The sequence below is a fragment of the Biomphalaria glabrata genome, chromosome 9, assembly GCF_947242115.1.
Source record: "Biomphalaria glabrata chromosome 9, xgBioGlab47.1, whole genome shotgun sequence".
NCBI lineage: Eukaryota > Metazoa > Mollusca > Gastropoda > Planorbidae > Biomphalaria > Biomphalaria glabrata.
In genome coordinates this window covers 13616355-13635442 of record NC_074719.1, presented here as the reverse complement: position 1 = coordinate 13635442, position 19088 = coordinate 13616355, and the positions used below count along the sequence as shown (strand labels likewise).

Genomic DNA, 19088 nt, shown 5'->3' with positions numbered 1-19088 from the left:
ACCTGGTTGCTGTTTCCGATTGCTGTACTGATAACTGGTTGCTGTACCCGATTGCTATACCTAGTTCCTGTACCCGATTGCTATACCTGGTTGCTGTATCTAAAACATATTGCTGTAACTGGTACCTACCTCTGTAAGATCTCCACTCAAAGCTAGAAACCACAGCTGAGAGGTCCACCCCACTACAACTTAGTCTGCAGCACCAACCCCTCTCGACTGCTAAACAGGCCTTACCCTAGAGCCAGCTTGCCTACAGCATTGAGAACATCCCGAGCCGATGTCCTAAGACAGAGCCGGATGACTCATCCTTCTGAGTGCCAGTCCTACGACCGCCAGAAGACGACCCACGGGCTAGCATCTAAGAATATAAGTAGTCAGACATAGGAACACTCTTCCATTCACGCCTAAAGTAGCAATCCATGATGAGCAATTATTTTAGATCTTAATACACTCATTTCACTTCTGGATTATATTTTTTTTATCATTTATCTATTGTAAACTTCAAACCATTAAATCATTTTATTTTATACATTTAATTCACTGGTCTGTTCTTACTGTTAGTTGCGGTGTGCTGTTCAAAATCTTGTATATGTGAGCGAGATAAATTAATAAAATTTCCCCTAGACATAAATAAAAAAGCCAAAAAAATAATAATTAAACATCTCGTCACAGCTACACTAACTTCAAATGCTTTGCTAAACAACAGAACTGCCTAACTAATCACTATAAGTCTCTCTAGCTCGTACAGCTCCATTTTTTCCCATGACCTCTTCATAATGTTATGACCCTGGTGGGACAGTACTGCTATACAAGCAAATATGGCCCGTACTGTGGTCATGTGACGAGAGCCATCACGGACCAGAGACACAGCCTGTTAGAAAGGACAGGAGAGCGTCAGAGAAGCCGAGCAGCTTTGCGGACTCGCATATGCTTGCTAATTTTTTTTTGTTGGAGCATAAAAATGTATAGTTAAAACAGTAGTTTGCATTAGACTATTCCTTGAGGTAGGCCTACACCTGAGTTTACTGTTATCGGTATTGATTTGGAGCCACTTATGTGTTTGCTACATATAAGGAAATCCCGAATCCATTGGAGTAATGGATCAATGAAATCCAAATAATGTCAATTTTGTTTTAGCAAGCTATGGTGGTAAGCTTTGTCAAATGCCTTAGAAAGGTCTAAGAATAAAGGCATAATATTTATTTGATTTTTTTCCTAGGCCCTTTGAATAGTAATCTATTCGGGATGAGACAGCTGGAGATCACCCACATAGGCAGCGGGATACACATTTGAGGAAACAAGAAGAGTCTCTGCAGAGGACAGACATAGACGGCGAAACGAAAATCTAAATCGACCACCTGCAGAAAAAAAAGTTATTTCTGTGCTGCATGTGGCAATTTATGTAGGCCGCATCTGGGGCTGCATAGACAAATGATGTACTGCATTTTTTCATGGATCTTTGGAATTGAAGACACGCCTTATTAATATTATTATTATTATTATTATAGTAGGTATACAATAAAGCAACACAGCACTGGTTATCGTTAACGCATGTTTAATGTTTTCAAATTCAACTCAATAAATAAATAATTCAAAGTAACTGTTACTTGGTCAATGGTTGTTTAAACAGAATATTAGAGTTGAAATAAAGCACAGTAAAGATACAGATGATTAAAATTCCATCACAAAATAATAATAATCCATTACAACAAACTTGAACCAATGACCAACAACTAATCAATCAATAGCGAACAATGGCTTTCAACCACTATAGTTATACGTATGGTTCTAGAATATTATAGTACAAAGAATTTCCTTTTTGTCTCTTATAATAAATTCTTCAAGCTTCTACATTGACCCTAATCTTGTTTAAGATTATGTAGAGAGTTTGATTTCCCACGCACACTCAATGTGACCTAATAATAATGGCTGTTGAAATACTACTGGTCAGCCGTTATGTATAAGGATGTGAAAAGACCAAAAATTTAATTGGTGGCCTATGCCCCAGCAGACGGGACCAAGGCAGAAATGAGACAAGCATTCTATTTCTTCACTGAACTCTAGAGAGATGGAGGCTAAGAATGCTTGATATTCTGTAAGGGGTGAACTTGTAACAATAAGATATGTCAGAGCAGAGGCGTAGCTAGGGTGGGGGAGAATTTGAAACCCCCCCAGGCCCCCACATGAAGGGGCCGTGGGAGAATTTGAAAATCCCCCAGTCCCCCCCCCCCCACGAGGGGGCCCCCAAATGAGTGATTTTTACATTGAATATTACACGAAATGCAGAGGCCCCCAAAGAAGTCAAGTCGGGCCCCCAAATGATGAATTTCTAAATACGTCACTGTGTCAGAGTCATATTTTTAACATTAAACATCAGTAGCTTGAAAAGTAAGGAAATGTGGGTGTCCAAACCAGGAGTAGAAGTTAAACAGAATTATCAATTAATAACAGATATTGTAGAATCAGATATTTTATGACATTTTAAGCTTACAGTTTCACATGATTATTTTACATAATTTTGACATTTTTAGGTTTTCCCCAGAATGAAATATCTCAAGACACATGAATGGATTCTTTTCCCACTTTTTACAATTTAATTGATGTTTTTAACAATGATGCAATATAAAATGTCGTTTTAAGCTAGATGACTGTATGTATCCTTTGAAACAAATGTGACAGCTGAATGGCCTATGACCAGAATGAGTCATCTCATGGCGCTTTAAGTTTGTGAATTCAATGAATGCCTTTGGACAAGTCTGGCATTTAAATGGTTTTATGCCAGAATGTGTCATCTCATGGCGTTTAAATGTTGTCAAATGGATAAAATCTTTTTGACAAATGTGACATTTATATGATCTATAACCAGAATGAATCATCTCTTGGGATTTTAAGGACTGTTTTGATTCTATTCGACAAAAGTTACATATTAAAGTAATTTTATCAGAATGAATCATCTTTTTTAATTCAATCAGAGAAGAAACCATTGAATACCATTTTAGGTTTGAGGAACTAAAAAATTTTTTTTCACAAATTTGACATTTAAGTTGCTTTTTACTACAATGAATCAACATATGGCAACTAGCATCTGAAAGATGATAAAAGCCTTTTAGACAGAATGGACATTTAAATGGTTTTTCCACACCATGTTTTTTTTCATGCTCTCTTAAGCTTTTTGGATAGCTAAATTTTTGCTGACAAACGCGACATTTGAAAAGTTTTATTCCACAATGAACTGCAAGGTGATATCTTAAATTTGCTTTATCATAAATTTGTTTTTGACATATGTCACATTTTAATGCATGAACTCTTAAAGCTTTTTTTTCAGCTTTTATTTCATCTTCTTTTTTAAAATGAACTAATTCATGGATTCTTCTGCATGTAATACGGGTAAATTTTTTCTTGCAAAAGTTACATTTAAATATTTTATTCTCAGAATGAGTTTTCTCATGGCGTTTCAAAGCTGTGGATGAATTGGATTTAGCCCCACAAATACTACATTTGAATAATATTATTCCAATATGAGTTGCGAGGTGACCTTTTAAGACCTCAGACACCATTTGTTTTTGACACAAGTCACACTTAAATCTTTTATTACCTAAAATATGAGCTGCAAGATGATTTTTTAGGGATGACTTTTTTGTTATTGGTTTTTGACACAAGTCACACTTGAATTTTTTTTTACCTGAATGAACTAATTTTTTGAATTTTATTCCAATATGAGCTGCAAGGTGAGATCTTAGGGTTGCCTTAGACATCAAGTGTTTTTGACATAATTCACACTGAAATCTTTTTTTACCTGAATGAATAGATCCCTTTTTTTTAAGGCTTGTAGAATGAGTCATTTCTTTCTGAAGTATTTCATGTTTGAGTGTTCTTCTAGTAGAATAAATAAATTCATGACTCCTTAAGGTTGATGAAGTAGAGACTTTTTCTCTACATATTTCAAATTGGTTAGATTGTTTCTCTGCATCAACCAGTTGGTAGGTTTTATGTTCATAAGAGTGATAGAAGTTTCTGTAATTGCTTGGAGTGTTTCTATCACACATATCTAGGTTTGAAGACATTTCTTGAATCAGATTGACCTTTTTTCCTGCCAAATGAAAACAATTTATAGTTAACTAAAATAAAATGTACAATAATAAGTTAGCCATATAGACTTGATCACTAAAATGTTAGTTCAGGGTGTTGTTTACTTTGAAGACATCCTAGAGTTCAGGAGGATTTAAAGCAAATTTTCCAGATTAGCTTCAAAAGGTCCGTAAGTCCCCTCCCCCCTGCCCCCATTTTGAGGACCTTTGAAGGCCATCTGAACCAGATGCTTTGTATTGTGCATGTTTTCTTGATTAGAATTTCAACTTTAAGTTTTGGAAAGCTTCACTTTTACAATTTTCTATAAAATATCTGTCAGGGATTCTACATTTACAGACCTTTGTCGCTAAATATCAGGTTATAGTTCTCTGCCCAGGTATTTTGTATATCCACCTCAATCCCTAAGGGATTTGGACTGGTTGCGACCAACCGTTGTAATGGTTGGTGATTTGGACTGGTTGCGACCAACCGTTGTAATGGTTGGTGATTTGGACTGGTTGCGACCAACCGTTGTAATGGTTGGTGATTTGGACTGGTTGCGACAAACCGTTGTAATGGTTGGTGATTTGGACTGGTTGCGACAAACCGTGGTAATGGTTGGTGATTTGGACTGGTTGCGACAAACCGTTGTAATGGTTGGTGATTTGGAGGGCCGATGGCCCTCGCTACCTTGGTTGTTATGATTGGTTGGGCCTGGTGCGGGACATGATCATCAGGTGGGTGTGGTTGGCTAGCCACACCTTGGCTACCGTTCTTCCGTGGGAAAAACGAATGCAATGTAGCCTGGGACGAGGGCTTTGTCCTGGGGTGAAGAACATTTACTGATTTTTCGTGGTTCGACAGGTTCCTCCGGATCGGAACCACTGGGCGAGTAGTAGAGGATTTTGTGTAGTCGGACCTGCCGCCTACTACCCGTGCAACGGAGTTTGAGTGGGTCTGCTCGAACCCGCTTTTATTGATTTTTGTTGTACTGGTCATAAGGTAATGTATGGAAGGCGAAGACCGTTGGTGGCCTTAATTATTTTCATTTGGCGGCAGTGTGTTACGGCCTGCAAGAGGGTCCGAAATTCTCGGGTGCAGGAAGTCCGCACCACTGGTCACCACCTCCGTATGGCAAGAAGTTGTGATGATTGTTTGATATCCCCAGAATCGAAACTACTATTGGGTAGCGCGTTCCTCTACTACCACACAGGGGACGGGCTAGTTAGAGCCTAGCTCGTGGGCGCCAACCAGTCCACTCGACACAGCCCGCGAAGGCCGCGGCAGTCAGTCAAGTCTTTGCCCAAGGAGAGACCCGCGAATCAGCCAGGCTCCAGGAGAACCCGACCAACCCTCGAGTTGGTATCCAGCGCTATCCGCTTTTCGGAGATCCCGTTAGGTCTCTTACTCACCGTTGCCCCGGGGCCCCACAGGTGGAGAGGGGGCTGGACATAACCCCTTTGTTTGCACTTTTACACTTGCCGTAGCCACTCTAATTTATTCCAAGGAAGAGCATGGTCCTCTAAGATGGCTGACACTTCTTTAAAAAGGTCATCTCCAATTGTAGTCCCATGCATGCTCCTCGTAGCTAACTCCTCCGTTATGTTGAAATTGCTGTTTGTACCGCGAATAAATACCAAGAAATGCGCAGTATCAGCTATGTCAGTGGACTCGTCAGCAGCAATAGAAAACATTTCGATTTCTGCTGCTCTGTCTTTTAATTGTAAATGGAGATTTTCACCCATATCTTCCACTCGCCTTATAATTGTCATGCGAGAAAGGCTGACAGCTTCTACTGCATTCTTCTTTTCAGGACACATTTCTTCCATCACTACTAGCAAGCACTTTTTTTTTTACACATTTGCCATCGGAAAAAGGCTTCATCGCTCTACTTAAGATGTGAGCAACTCTGTAGCTGGCCCTTATCGAAGACTTATTTTCTTGTCTCTTTTTGTTAAATATTCTTGTCAATCCCCTAATTTTTAGCCATAACTTGGTAATCTTGTCTTCGCGGCTAATACCAAGAATGCCACCTTATGTGTTTGGCTTCATAATGCCTTTTAATGTTATGTTCTTTAAAAACAGCCACACTTTCTTTACAAATCAATCATGTTGGCTTACTATCCTATTCCACAAAAAAAAAGTAAAGATCTGTCCAACTTTTCCTGAAAGTTTCTACATTCAGAGTCTAATTTTCGTTTCTCTCCCATTTCATTCAATCACAAACATTAAACACTGAGGGTACCAATCGCTTTGATAGAAAAAGAACACGACCCAAAATGATGCATCCATGATGTTCTGTGTTGCACACACAAGGTGTTAAGGACAAGGCTAGCTCAAGACAGTAGCGGAATTTTCCAAGAGTTAAAATAGCTGAAAAGTTTGTATTCTTACAATTAAAAAAAAAATATTTACTATGAATATTACAATACCAAACAAACAAAAAAGTGGAATTCATCTAAGAATGAGTGAGAATCCTAACCTAAAGAGAATATTTTTTCAACATTTTAATTTTTTAACTTTTTGTTTTTACATTTGTTCCAATGTTTTAGCGGGCCGTATAGAAGCACGTCGTGGGCCGAATCTGGCCCGCGGGCCATAGTTTGGGCATCGTTGTGCTACACCAAAGTAAAAATAAAGGATGTTTGGGCTATAAGGTCTTCTACAGCTAAAAATAAACATGCAAGGCAAATCGTAACACTAAATACTAAAAACAAACAAGAAATGCAAACACAAAACAGGATTACAGTTCTCTCTCCAATGTTGTTGATGGCTATGGGGAAAGAAATGAGCAAAACTCTGGTGCAAAAATTGCAGGAAAACTGGAAGAGGCTAATATGTCATATTGATTTTTTCCAGACACAATTTTCTCATTTAGATTTAAAAAAACAACAACATTAATCAAAACTTTCAAAAATAATTTAATTTAGTCTGAATCAATGTATAAAAATGTATTACCTCTATTTCTTCTGCTAATGTTGGTCCAATGCAGATGTTTTCTGGTGTTTTTGAATGAAGAGAACATCCTATCTTCTCCATTTCCATGAGCTTTTTTAGATCATTAGTAAAATCATGTTTCATGTCATCCTCCATGACTGATATTGAGTGAACTATTTCTTCAATGTCTATTTCAATAGAATCTGAGTTCTATATATAATGCCATTCAACATAAATATTTAAATATTGAGGAACAATCATTTCAAGTGTCTAAATAATAAAAAAAAACAGAATCATTAATTTAGGTCATATTTAGCTTCCTAGTGCAGTCTTGTTATGGCATCATTATCATTGTAAGGCTATGCAACTAAAACTCCTGCAAAAAAAAATTACATGAAATAGTAAATGTCTAAAAAAATATTTTGAGACCAAATTTAAATGAACTATAGTTGAGTATAGATTTCCGATATTTTTCCTATTTTAAAGAAGGCTTTATTTAATTATTCTGTTTCACAGTTAAAGACAATGACAAGCCGAGTGTATTTGTCATATTTAACTACTTATAGAAGCTGGCCGACAATATAGGATTAAACCAAGGGAGTTTTTGTCATACGTAACTATCTATAGAAGCTGGCCAACAATATAGGATCCAACCAAGAGAGTTTTGATCAGGGCATCGTTTATGTTACATCACATTTTAGTCCTAGCCTCATCCGACTTAAACCTTAGTTGAACTGTATGTCGGTGATCTAACAACGAAAGTAAACGATGACATCAGTAATGACCAAGGTAACTCAAAGTAGCTTGCCCTTCCCCTTTACGAGCATACCCGTGATCCTATAAGTAAATGATGTAATAGGGCCATGGCACCAGTGAAGCTTCGAACAGGGAGAGGTGATTGCATCACACCTAGTTCTGCTTGACGACTACCATCGTGTCGGCGCATGTTGAAAGGTACGGAAGAAAAAAAGGGAGAAAATAGCAACCAGTACGATACGGTAGGAGAGAAAAACTGCCTCGGGACTCCTTAACAGAATATAATTCTAGAGGATTTATGAAAAGGGAGGCGGTAGGTGGAATCGCTACCTAACCACACATTGTTAAATTTAGTGTAAAAGAGGAGCAGTTTTTTTTTTTCATGATCAAGTTACTCTCGACCTTTACCCTTCCCCCCAGAGAGGTGGGGCCAGATCTGTGTCAGCTTAATAAAATCAATCTTTCTCTTAGTGATTTTATGAAAATGAAGGGCACTTGAAATTCATTAGAAATGTATAGATCTAACTGTAGTCGTAATCATCAACAGATAACAATAAAAGTATGAAGATACTGTTGCCCTTCTAAAATATATTTTTTTTTTATTTCATAGAGTAATACGAGTCAGTGCACTTTTGAAAATAAATAAATACCAACTTAAAAATGTGTCAGAAGCAAGATCACAAAGCATAGGAATGGTTGAATACAGTTTTACTTAATGGGTAAAACATCAATAGCAAGATTTCCTTGTTTGATAAACAGTGGGCATGTCTACAATGAGAAACTCGCGAGAAGAGTGAAGAACATTTAGCAGGTTTTCAAATTTGGAACAATTAGGCTACAAAAACAATTGACAGGGAAGTCATTGCTATAATTGACGTGTAGTTGGGAAAACAGAGGAACATCTTGCATATTTATAGATTGCTTACTATCGCATTGCTGGTAGGCCAATATGGTGGCGAATTGAAGAAGACTTTTAATAAATAATGGATTATTTTTCTTGGGACTATGGAAATGTTATCCAAATATGACTCAGTGCTGAAAAAATAACTTATAAGATTGCAAGGGAGTGATGCAAAAAAAAAAGTTACTTTCCAAGCTTGGAACAAAACTAGAGAGTTTATAAATGTTTGAGCAAACCACTTAAAGGGAACATACTTTTCTGAGACATCAATGTTGCAAGGTACTCTTGGATCTCGTACCACACCATACGCAACATAGATCTCTGAAGTTGTAAGTTATATTAACAGTAGCAATGGTAATGTTCCAATCAGTGGCGTAACTAAGGGAGGGGGAGGGGGGGGGGAGAATTTTAAAATCCCCCCGGGCCCCCACCTAGGGGGGGCCCCCAAATGGGTGTCGGAAATTTATTTGTAAATACATAAATTTAATATATTTGATTGACAAATAGTGTCAACGGGTGTCTTTTTTTTTTTTCAACATTTATGGATTAAATTTATCACAAGGACTAAACCTAGATCTAGGTCTAGCAGTACGTTGACTTTGTTGACATTTTAAAAATATTTTTTCCCACAGAAATCAAAGTTTTTTTTAAAGTTAGTTTTACATTTTAAACTTTGTTGCCACCAATAAAACTGGATGATATACAGCGAATTAGATCTAAATGGCGAGTATTTTATGGCTACACTAATTAACCTTGAAGCAAAATTTACAGAATCGAGTATAACAGATCCAAAAGTTATTCTTAATAATGCTAGAATAGTCCATTATTCGGGTTTGGCGTCTATAATTTCAGAATTAAACTTCACACTTGAGTTATTACCCCTCTATTCATCTTTCCTCAATCCAATAGAAACTCTCTTTTTATTTCCATCTAATCCTTTTGCTTTCGCACAAAACATAAACAACAAACAATAACGTAATATCATATAATATTAGCACATCCTTCCTTTTGAAGTTATTATCACACCCTTCTATTTAAAGTTCTTAAGAGTGATATCTACTAGCAGGGCAGGCCCTAGCATTTGCGGGGCCTTATGCGAAACGGATCGCGCGGTGCCTAGTCTGGGTAGGGATGAGCATAATGTCAATATTATTTTTTTTTAATAAGAAAATAGGCCTACTTTCCTCTTTGCAATAAATTTTTATCAAATGAAAGCTCGCAATGTCACTTTTTATTTATAGGCACCCCAAAATGTCAATTTGGTCTATTCTTCAGGAGATTTGAATAAATTTAAAAAAAAGTTCAGGACTTTATCGTATATTTTGCCTTTTCATGAGATTTCCTGGAGGCCCTGAAAAATCAGGAGGTCGCAAAACCCTGTTATTTATATACGTTATAATGGTTTAATGTAATAATGTGCACTTAGCGCGGGTCCTATGAAAGCGCGGGGCCCACTGCGACCGCATAGGCTGCATTGGCCTAAGGCCGGCCCTGTCTACTAGGAACTTTAACAATTCGTCCACTTCTGGTTGTCTTGACTGGCACAACAAGTTCTCTAGACGTTGGTCTATAACTGTCAGTTTCGTTTGTTCCAACAGTTTGCAGTTCATTGTCTCCATCGGTATCATAGTACCCAGAGATATCTTCATCGAAACTCTTATTCAAAAAGCGTTGATTTCTTCTGTATGTTTTTCCGTTTGTCTTTATGATGTAAGATCTGGGTGCTGAATGTTTTTTTTATGACAACTGCTTTCTGCCATCTTTGACCTAGACGAACTCTCCGACAGAATAATCTTTAGGTAGTCTTGCTTTTGCATTGTATTTCACTTTGCTTTTCATCTGTCGTTGGTTAAGTAATGTCTCTGCATTTTCAGCTACCGATGGTTTCAATAGTTTGGGATCAGTTGGAATGATTCTCTGAGTCTTCTACTCGTCAGCAGTTGTGATGGTGAATACGGCAGTCCACTTATCGGAGTATTTCTACACTCGAGCATAACGAGATATGGATCTTTCCCACTTTTGTATGCTCTGAATCCTTTTGCTTGCGCAAAAAAACATAAACAACCAACAATGACATGATACCATATAATATTAGCACAGAATCTTCTTCATGCAGTGGAAAATTAAGATTTTTTTTGCCTATCTTGAATTCTGGTCAAAGCTCTTGCGCCCAATTACTATAGTTCAGAAGAAACTACAAAAGTCTGGACTGCATATACGGGAAGCTGCTAAAGAAATTAGTACCCTTTCATGCTTTCCGCAAAATGATGAGAAACTGACAAAAACCCATTCCATCGAAAAAGCAAAAGAAGGTAGTGAATACTATGGATTCCCTGTAATCAAAACAACCATAAGAAAGAAAAGACTTGATGGGAAGTTGAGTTCTAATGTAGGACTGTCAATAGAACTGCAATTTAAACGTGTTGCGACAGAAGTGCTGGACAGATTTCAAAGGCTGGAAAGAAAATAGATACCTTTGGGTTTCTTCTTGAACCAAGACACCTGTTAGATGAAGACCTGCTTATGGCAAACTGAGCTACTTTTCCTGTTTGTATGATGAAATAAATGGCAAATCATTTTTTCAATGATGTCATTGATGCACGAGCACTTTTCATCAATAAACCAGTAATACAATCACCAATAGACATATTGAGGAAACAGGCTTCATATGGTAATTACGTGTGCTCAAACTTTGCAACCTCCTCCAAATACCGCTAACTCAGGCCACTTCCATTACGTCATGTGAGAGATCATTCTCAAAGCTCAAGTTCATCAAAAGCTATCTCAGGAGCACAATGACACAAGAAAGGCTTATCATGGCTTTAATGTCAGTGAAGTCACAAATACTAGAAAGTATCGATATAGTTGATGTTATAGATGTCTTTGCTGCACAGAATGCACGACGTGAAGCGGTATCAATTTAGATTTGTCACTTGTGCATTATTTAACTAATAAACAAAGGTATTATTCATTAAAAGAGTCTTGATTACTTTTTGTTACCTTTCCTGATATACTGAACTAATTTGATTTGGGGATTATATATTTTTGCGTACATTATGTCACATGTCCAATGTCAAAATGCAAGGGGCCCCCAAAGAGGTCAATCCCCCCGGGCCCCCAAATCCCTAGTTACGCCCCTGGTTCCAATGACTGAAACATTGTGGGATATTCCTCTTTAGGTGGACCAAAAGTTGTTGATAGCAGTTCTGATAACTTAGAACACCTGGAAAGAGATAGGCTTAAAGTATTGCTATGATGAGCTCTAGGACTTGGCAATGCAGCTACAATGTCAAGGAATTCATGAAGAAGTGCAGGCAGTATTAACGAAGAAAAGAAAAGAAACTTGAATGGATGTGTACAACGTTTATTTGAGATATTTGATCAAAATTCTTAATCATTTTTCACGGTTTTCTAGAAAAAGTTTTCTTTCCTTGCCGCTTTTACCACTTTTACCACTTGAGGGTATATTTTAATTAATGATAGAGTGTCATAGAAACAACTCTCTGGTGTTCTCATCGTGTTACTGTTAGACCCATGAAAGAAAGATTTGATGAAAGTGTGACGGTGAAAATCTTTGCCGTCGCTCTAAAAATACAAACACTAGAGGCGCAGCGCAAAGACAGCAGTCTGTGAATACATGCATACATTTCCTTGTTTGAATTTCTTGTTGGTAGATGTACTGAGGAAACAGTCAACACAACACAAGAGTACCTTCGAATTAAAGTGTTCATTATTGGTAAAGTGGCTGGCTAAGCTAGAGCACTTTATTTACTCTACGAAATGTTTGACAATTTAGCTCAAAATGTTATTGAGATAACTTTTGTCAAATCAAACTAGCATGTTATTGCAACAGAAAAATAAGTTTTAACAATATGAAAATATCAGGAAAGTAATCTTAAGATTCCGGATTCACTAATCAAATAGAGAACAAGAGGTTAATGCTGAGTGCATCAATCTCTTTTATACTGAGTCAGACAAGATATGTAGTCGTCCTCGTGAAACTTGTCATAGTGGGATTTCAGCTCGTTGACTTCGGGGTAGGCATAAGTTCCTCGAACTCCCAGGTTCCCAACCTCGACAGTTTAAACCCAAACAAATAATATCGGCATCGAAGCCGTGACTGGCTAACACTGAATACAGGTTTTCAATTGAACATTTAGTGACTACAACAATTGTTCAACGATAACGATCAGTTCACTTGTATTAGTGAACAACAAAATCGTAAGTTTATACATTTAATAAGCAAATGAAATGTTATGATATAATAATGAACGAATAATAAGATCTAGTACCATTCACAAGGCAAATATAATTTAAATATATTACTCAAATAACATAGTTACATAGCACACCTTAATTCTCAATGTCACCATTGATCAGGGCCCGGAGAAGCCCACAACCTAAGCCAGACCATACAATCACTATCAGGCTTGGCTCCAACAGAGTCCCAAGCCTGCGTCCCTAAATAATAAAAAATAAACATTCCTGGAGATCGCCATTCCCAAGATCATAGGACCAACGAATTTCGATCTACGACATTCAGAAAGCAGTAAAATAAACTAACTTACCCAATACTGGGGAAGAAAACACACAAGACCGCAACTCAGCAAAGTCAGCACAACCCCAACAAAGGCAAATACGTAATGACAACAAAGCGCACCCTTATAGGAACTCACGAAACCTTATGGTGCTCAAAAGAAAATACCAAGCAAGATGCGCACGACAAAACAAGCACTATAATGTTCAAAGGTATCTGTTAGGAGCTATTTAAAGTTTACTAAGGAAAGCATGTTCAGCTGATGTTTAATTTGTTTCTAATTTCAAAATCTTAGATGTTAATCTATGTAACAATTAAAGATAAAATGTCAGCGTCAAAAAAATAAAAACAGAATCGGCATTCATTTTTAACGCTGTGTAACAGCAATCAACGAACAGTATTATTGTGAAAAAAACAGACGATAGTTTTTATTGGGAAGAAAAAAGTGGAATGCTGAGGGGGGGGGGGGGGTGTAACACCCTGATCTTTCTGCACCGGGTGACACCCACCCTAGTGACACCACTGATATGAGTCCTGTACTATGCTGTTGCTCTATATTCTATAGAGATCTCTAACTCTTTGTCATAAACATAAAGCATACTTTTGTTCAAAAGAAATATAATCAAACGTGTAGATTATGCATGCATATTTTTTATTTTATTTTATCAATATTTCGCTTTGATTGGCAACATAATAGATCATTATAGATCTAATTGTAAACCAGATATTTTTTGTAAATTAATTTTAATAATTTGATAAGTAGATGAAAAAAATAAAGAAGAAATAAGTTCAAATTATTGTGACATTTTATGGCATGGAATCTAAACTATTACCCAAATTATAGTTCGGCGATAATGAATAAATTAAAACCACTAAATATTGAATTTATAAAGTCTTCAGATTCCCGCAATAACACAACAGAAACTAAGCAGGGCGCGAGAAGTAAACACAACCACCAGGAACTACGTCACTCGGAAGAAATGATCATGATTAGCGTAACATCTAGTCTAGAATCTAGATTTACTAAATACTACTACTTAGTACTAGATCTTTCTAACTTAATCTAAGTAGACTAATACAGGTAACCAGTTGTATATTACAGAGCTCATAGATCTAGTACATACTAAGTTATATTGTCATTGCCGTCTAGCGGACATCCTCTGTTTTCTGAAATTAGCGAACACCCCACAATCTTTGAGCCTTTGTTTTGGTAGCTAAGACCAAACTAGTCTATTGTTTTTTTTTTTTTTGTTGTTTTTTTTTGTGGCGCCCTGACCGCACTCCCCCGTGGTGGAGGCTGTCCAGGCCTGAGCAAGCTATTATAGCACAGTGCAGGACAGGCCACTGTCCTGTTGGCTCATATTTCTCGCGGCTATGGCCAATTTTCGATTCACGGTGCCCTCGCTGCGGGGAAGAAGAGGAAACCGTGCCTCATATTCTGTTTGACTGCCCCAGACTTGCTGATCTCCGTCTCGACAGGTCTGGGAAACCCAAAATTCTCGACCTGTATGGCGACATTCATGCACTACGCAAGACAGCAGGGTTTCTGTCCAGGGCTTTTGCAAGAGAGGATTTGAGCCTCTCAAGCCCTCACTCTAATGGACGATGATGATGATTGTTTTTTTGTTTATTCTCCATTTCTTTATAGTTCAGACACAATTAGTTTCGTTTACTCTGAAAAACAAGGGTTTTACACGGGTTCAAAGAGCACTTTTTCTTCTAGGACAGAAGGAGGGTAGGTCCGAGATAAAGAAGATTTTTTAAAGAAAATTTAGGTACCAGCTAAACAAGACCTATCTAAAATTCTTCTAAATAGGCCCTAAAACACATACATGTCATAACCTTTGATAAAATAGGATGTGTTTACTAATATTCGTTTATTATTATCAATGGTATTAACGAACGCTAGATCTACACTTTTTTTTGTACACTATTTTATTACTATTTAGCCTCTCATCACAAATGCTATAAATATGTAAAAAAAAAAAAAAAAGTTGAGGGAGGGACAATTATTGAAAGATCAGGTACCAAATTAGGTCACAGCATGGGCGTAGCCAGGGGGTGGGGTTCACCCCCCCCCCCAGGGGGGATGGGAGATTGGAATTTAGTGACTGATTTTTTGCTTTAGTTTTGTTTATTTTATGTGAGACTTTAATACTAAACCATTACTTGCCCCAGCGCAGCCAAGGGGATTTTGAGTTTAAAACCCCCTACCTGGGGGGGGGGGTGCAATTAAATCACGCTCTACTATAAAACAAAACAAAAAAAAATATTGCAAACGGCAATCCCCATATTCCAAGAGCGTAGCTAAGGAAGATTTTGATTTTAAACCCCCCTCCGAAATTAACGATAAAACCCGCTCTTCAATATAAGACTATCAATTCATCAGTCACAGAATCAGAAACCCCATTAGTATCGAACCGTGCTGAGAATTACTCCATTAGAGCACGGAAGACGAAGCGGGCAGTGAGTTGTAAGGTCGCCTTGTCCCCGTACAAGGACAGACCTTTTGCCGCACATGGACCAGTATTCTCTCTCTCTCCTTGTCTCAAATGTCCCTCATGCAGAGCTCGGCATTCATAAAGAATGTGCTCTATTGTCTCGTCGTCCTCGACGCAGTGGCGGCACCGTGTGTCGTAGTTCTCCTTCCACCGTCCAAAGTACGCACCTATTGGACAGTGTCCAACTCGGAACTGTGCTAGGACGGCATGTTCCGCACGGTAGAGCTCCCACCATGCCTCCTTTCTGTCTGGTCTACTCAACTTCTTGTGTGTAGGTCTCGGCCCTTGCCAGAAGCTTCCCAATTGTCGAACCAATGTGCCAACAAACGGGTGTCGGCTAGGGATCGTACACTCACGAGAGTGCACGCTTCATCATCTATGGTGCACGTTGTCGCCGCGGACTTCGCTAAAAAGTCAGCCCTCTGATGACTGACCAGACCACAATGGGATGGAACCCACTGTATAAAACTATTTACATTGAGCTGCAGAAGGCGCTCCACCACCGCGAGGAACGCTCCTACCTTCCCGACGCCTGCATGCTGCCCTTCAAGGGCATCGCTGGCAGAGATCGAAAAAAAAAAAAAGCAACTTACACACTCAAAGTGCTATGAGCGTAGTCAAAGGGGGGGGGGGATGTTTGAATATAACCCTCCCTCCCCCCTTCAGCGGGATTTAATGCTGAAAAATACCTCTTCAATATAAAAGAAAGCAAAGTAGACACTAAAAATTCTTTGAGCGTAGCCAAGCCAAAAAAAAGGGGGGGGGGGAGGGTTGGGTAAAAATTCCCTCCTCCGGAGGGCAATTTTTTTTAAAGTTTAAAACCCCTCCAGATGGTTTTGAGTTCAAAATCCCCCTTCAGAGAGTTTTGAGGCCGAAAATCTCTCTTTTTAATATTATTCTAAAGCAAACTACATTCACCTAATTCCAGTCGACCCCTTAGTAAGGTTGAAAAAAAGAGCATCGCATGATGTTTGCGGCACATGTTCTCCGACAAAATGAATTACGCATAATAAGAGTTGCGCTGACATCCTAGTACAACTTGGCGCCACACTTTCATGGAGGTCCTTCAGGTGGGAAGAGTCTTCAGACATTGTCAATGACAGAGTTTTGTGGAAACAGCTTGCCGCCCAATGCGCCGAACGGCATGGGGGGGGGGGGGAAACCTAAGTAAGTACAAATAGAACATAAGTTTTTGAAATAAGACTTTTTAATAGCAGGATAATGCACTGTAGATACCTCAGAATATGCATTTTGTTGCCTTTCAATACCAGAAATAGTGCTCGGCGTCGGGGAGAGTTTGAGTTTTGAGTTTAGGCACATCGGCACAATTTAGGCCATGTCGTGCACGTAATCCTTTAAGGATCACTCTCCCTTTACATAACAAGGGCTAAACTCTATACATTTAAATCATTAAAAACAAGGTCTATTCACAGTTAAAATAGTAAAGGTAGTAAAAATTTAATAATTTGGTAAAAATCTTATGTAAATATTATATGTTCACAATTCAAAATTCAGATCTTCGTAGACAACTCCACCTCCCGGACAAAGCCCAGTACATTCCCAGGGTCGACATTGTCGAATAGTGTGGGCGGCGGGGAGTCTACAATTTTTCCACTAACTCCAGGAAGAACATATTCTAGACCACAATAAACGTCTTCCGAAAGAATGAAGGGTCAGAATGTAATAGAGATTAATTATGTACCCCGCCCCGAAAAAAAATCCTGTCTACGCCCATGGTAATCATATTAATTTTTAATTACCAAATAGTACTACAAATTTAGCTAACTAAGGGACAGGTATGCCATTAATTATTGTATTCTATTGTATTGTTTCTAATTTACATAAAACTAATAGGCTGTTTTGCATTGCAACTGATTTTTGGCTGCTGCCCCTCAGGTCATAGTAAGTTTTTATGCGGCCCATACACCTTAATGAGTTTGACATGTACTGCATTTCTCATTGATTTTCGGAATTGCAGACATGCCTTATTATTATTAATATTATTATTATAGTAGGTATACAATAAAGCAACACAGCACTGACTATAATTGTCAGAAGTTTAATGTTTTCAAATTCAACTCAACAAATAATTCAAAGTAAATGTTTCTTGGATAATGATTGTTAAATTAGAATATTTGAGTAGAAATAAAAATAAGTGAAGATACAGATGATTAAAAATTCAATCACAATATATATAGAGAGACAAAGGATGACTTTAATATATAGATCTATACATTTCAAGTAGATCTACATCTTTATTCTTTCTTATTTAAAGGAATAGAAGCGCACTTTACCTCCTTGCCAACGTTTTATAAGGTTAAAGAAAAAAAAAAGAATAATTGAATAATTACTAATTGTCGATGTTTTATACTTAGATTAATTTGATCAAAATCTATTAAATATAAATAACTTTTTTCGAAAGAAATAAAAAAAATGTCCAAATATCATACATGTTTGTAAACACAATAGCACAAAATATGTACATATATTTAGGAAATTAGCAATGATTATGAGCTTGATTATGAACTTGATTATGAACTTGATTATGAGCTTGATTATGAACTTAGAAACTTTTGCTAAACATCGTCTCCATGGGACAACTAATATCACATTTTCTCACTGGGATAGTGAAAATCACTGATCATAAGCGATTGATCCACAAAAGGCACGGGCCACCATATGAATGTCTCAGCGAATGTGTTATGCTATTATTGTGTACATTTCTCTCTGAAAGATTGGTCTTATCATTGTTTTATTGTTATTTAAAACGTATGTAATTTTTACGACTGTTGTGCCTTTCTATTTGGTAAAAAAAGTAAAAGGCTATTGAGAAAACTGTTTGTGTTCACAAGCTTTGCTATAAAACGTCACTTATTTAACTTCTTTTTTGTTTTGTTTTATTATTTTTTTTTTGGTTCATTGTGCCACCAAAAAAAAAAAAAGATGTATTGGGAAAACTACATCTGTGGCAAGAAAAAAAAAAAAGGCTCTACAGCGCAGCACTTAAAATGAAAATAGAAGAGAGCAAAGACTTTGACATAACAGGGAGAGAAATTTCGCTTCAAGACTACAAGAATCAGACGGTTAACGATCCAATAGGCTGCAAGAGAACAGGCAGAGAAATGTGACTTCGAGACTACAGGAATCAGAAGAAGAACGATCCAATAGGCTGCAAGAGAACAGGCAGAGAATTGTGACTTCAAGACTACAAGAATCAGAAGAAGAACGATCCAATAGGCTGCAAGAGAACAGGCAGAGAAATGTGACTTCAAGACTACAGGAATCAGAAGAAGAACGATCCAATAGGCTGCAAGAGAACAGGCAGAGAAATGTGACTTCAAGACTACAGGAATCAGAAGAAGAACGATCCAATAGGCTGCAAGAGAAC

General features: G+C 37.7%; 1 protein-coding gene across 3 annotated transcripts; it reads right to left on the bottom strand.

The window, feature by feature from the left end:
* Nucleotides 1-1535: 1535 nt before the first annotated feature.
* Nucleotides 1536-13328, bottom strand: LOC106072286 (zinc finger protein 595-like). Of its 3 annotated transcripts, XM_056041021.1 has the most exons (4): nucleotides 13231-13302; nucleotides 13015-13123; nucleotides 7027-7381; nucleotides 1536-4090 (listed from the first exon to the last, which is right to left on the bottom strand). In XM_056041021.1, the coding sequence occupies exons 3-4, from the start codon at nucleotides 7091-7093 to the stop codon at nucleotides 2607-2609; spliced, it is 1551 nt and encodes a 516-aa protein (XP_055896996.1). In that variant the 5' UTR covers nucleotides 7094-7381; nucleotides 13015-13123; nucleotides 13231-13302; the 3' UTR covers nucleotides 1536-2606. The 3 variants fall into 3 exon arrangements, with proteins under 3 accessions (XP_055896996.1, XP_013088090.2, XP_013088089.2); XM_013232636.2 differs by lacking the exon at nucleotides 13015-13123 and having other exon boundaries at nucleotides 7027-7275; nucleotides 13231-13328; XM_013232635.2 differs by lacking the exon at nucleotides 13015-13123 and having other exon boundaries at nucleotides 13231-13303.
* Between the last annotated feature and the right edge of the window lie 5760 nt (nucleotides 13329-19088).

Coding starts and splice junctions, on each gene's coding strand:
- LOC106072286 (XM_013232636.2), bottom strand. CDS start 7,093: ATGTTCTCTTCATTCAAAAACACCAGAAAACATCTGCATTGGACCAAC. Junction 4,091..7,026: donor CATTAGCAGAAGAAATAGAG/GTAATACATTTT, acceptor TTCATTTGGCAG/GAAAAAAGGTCAATCTGATT.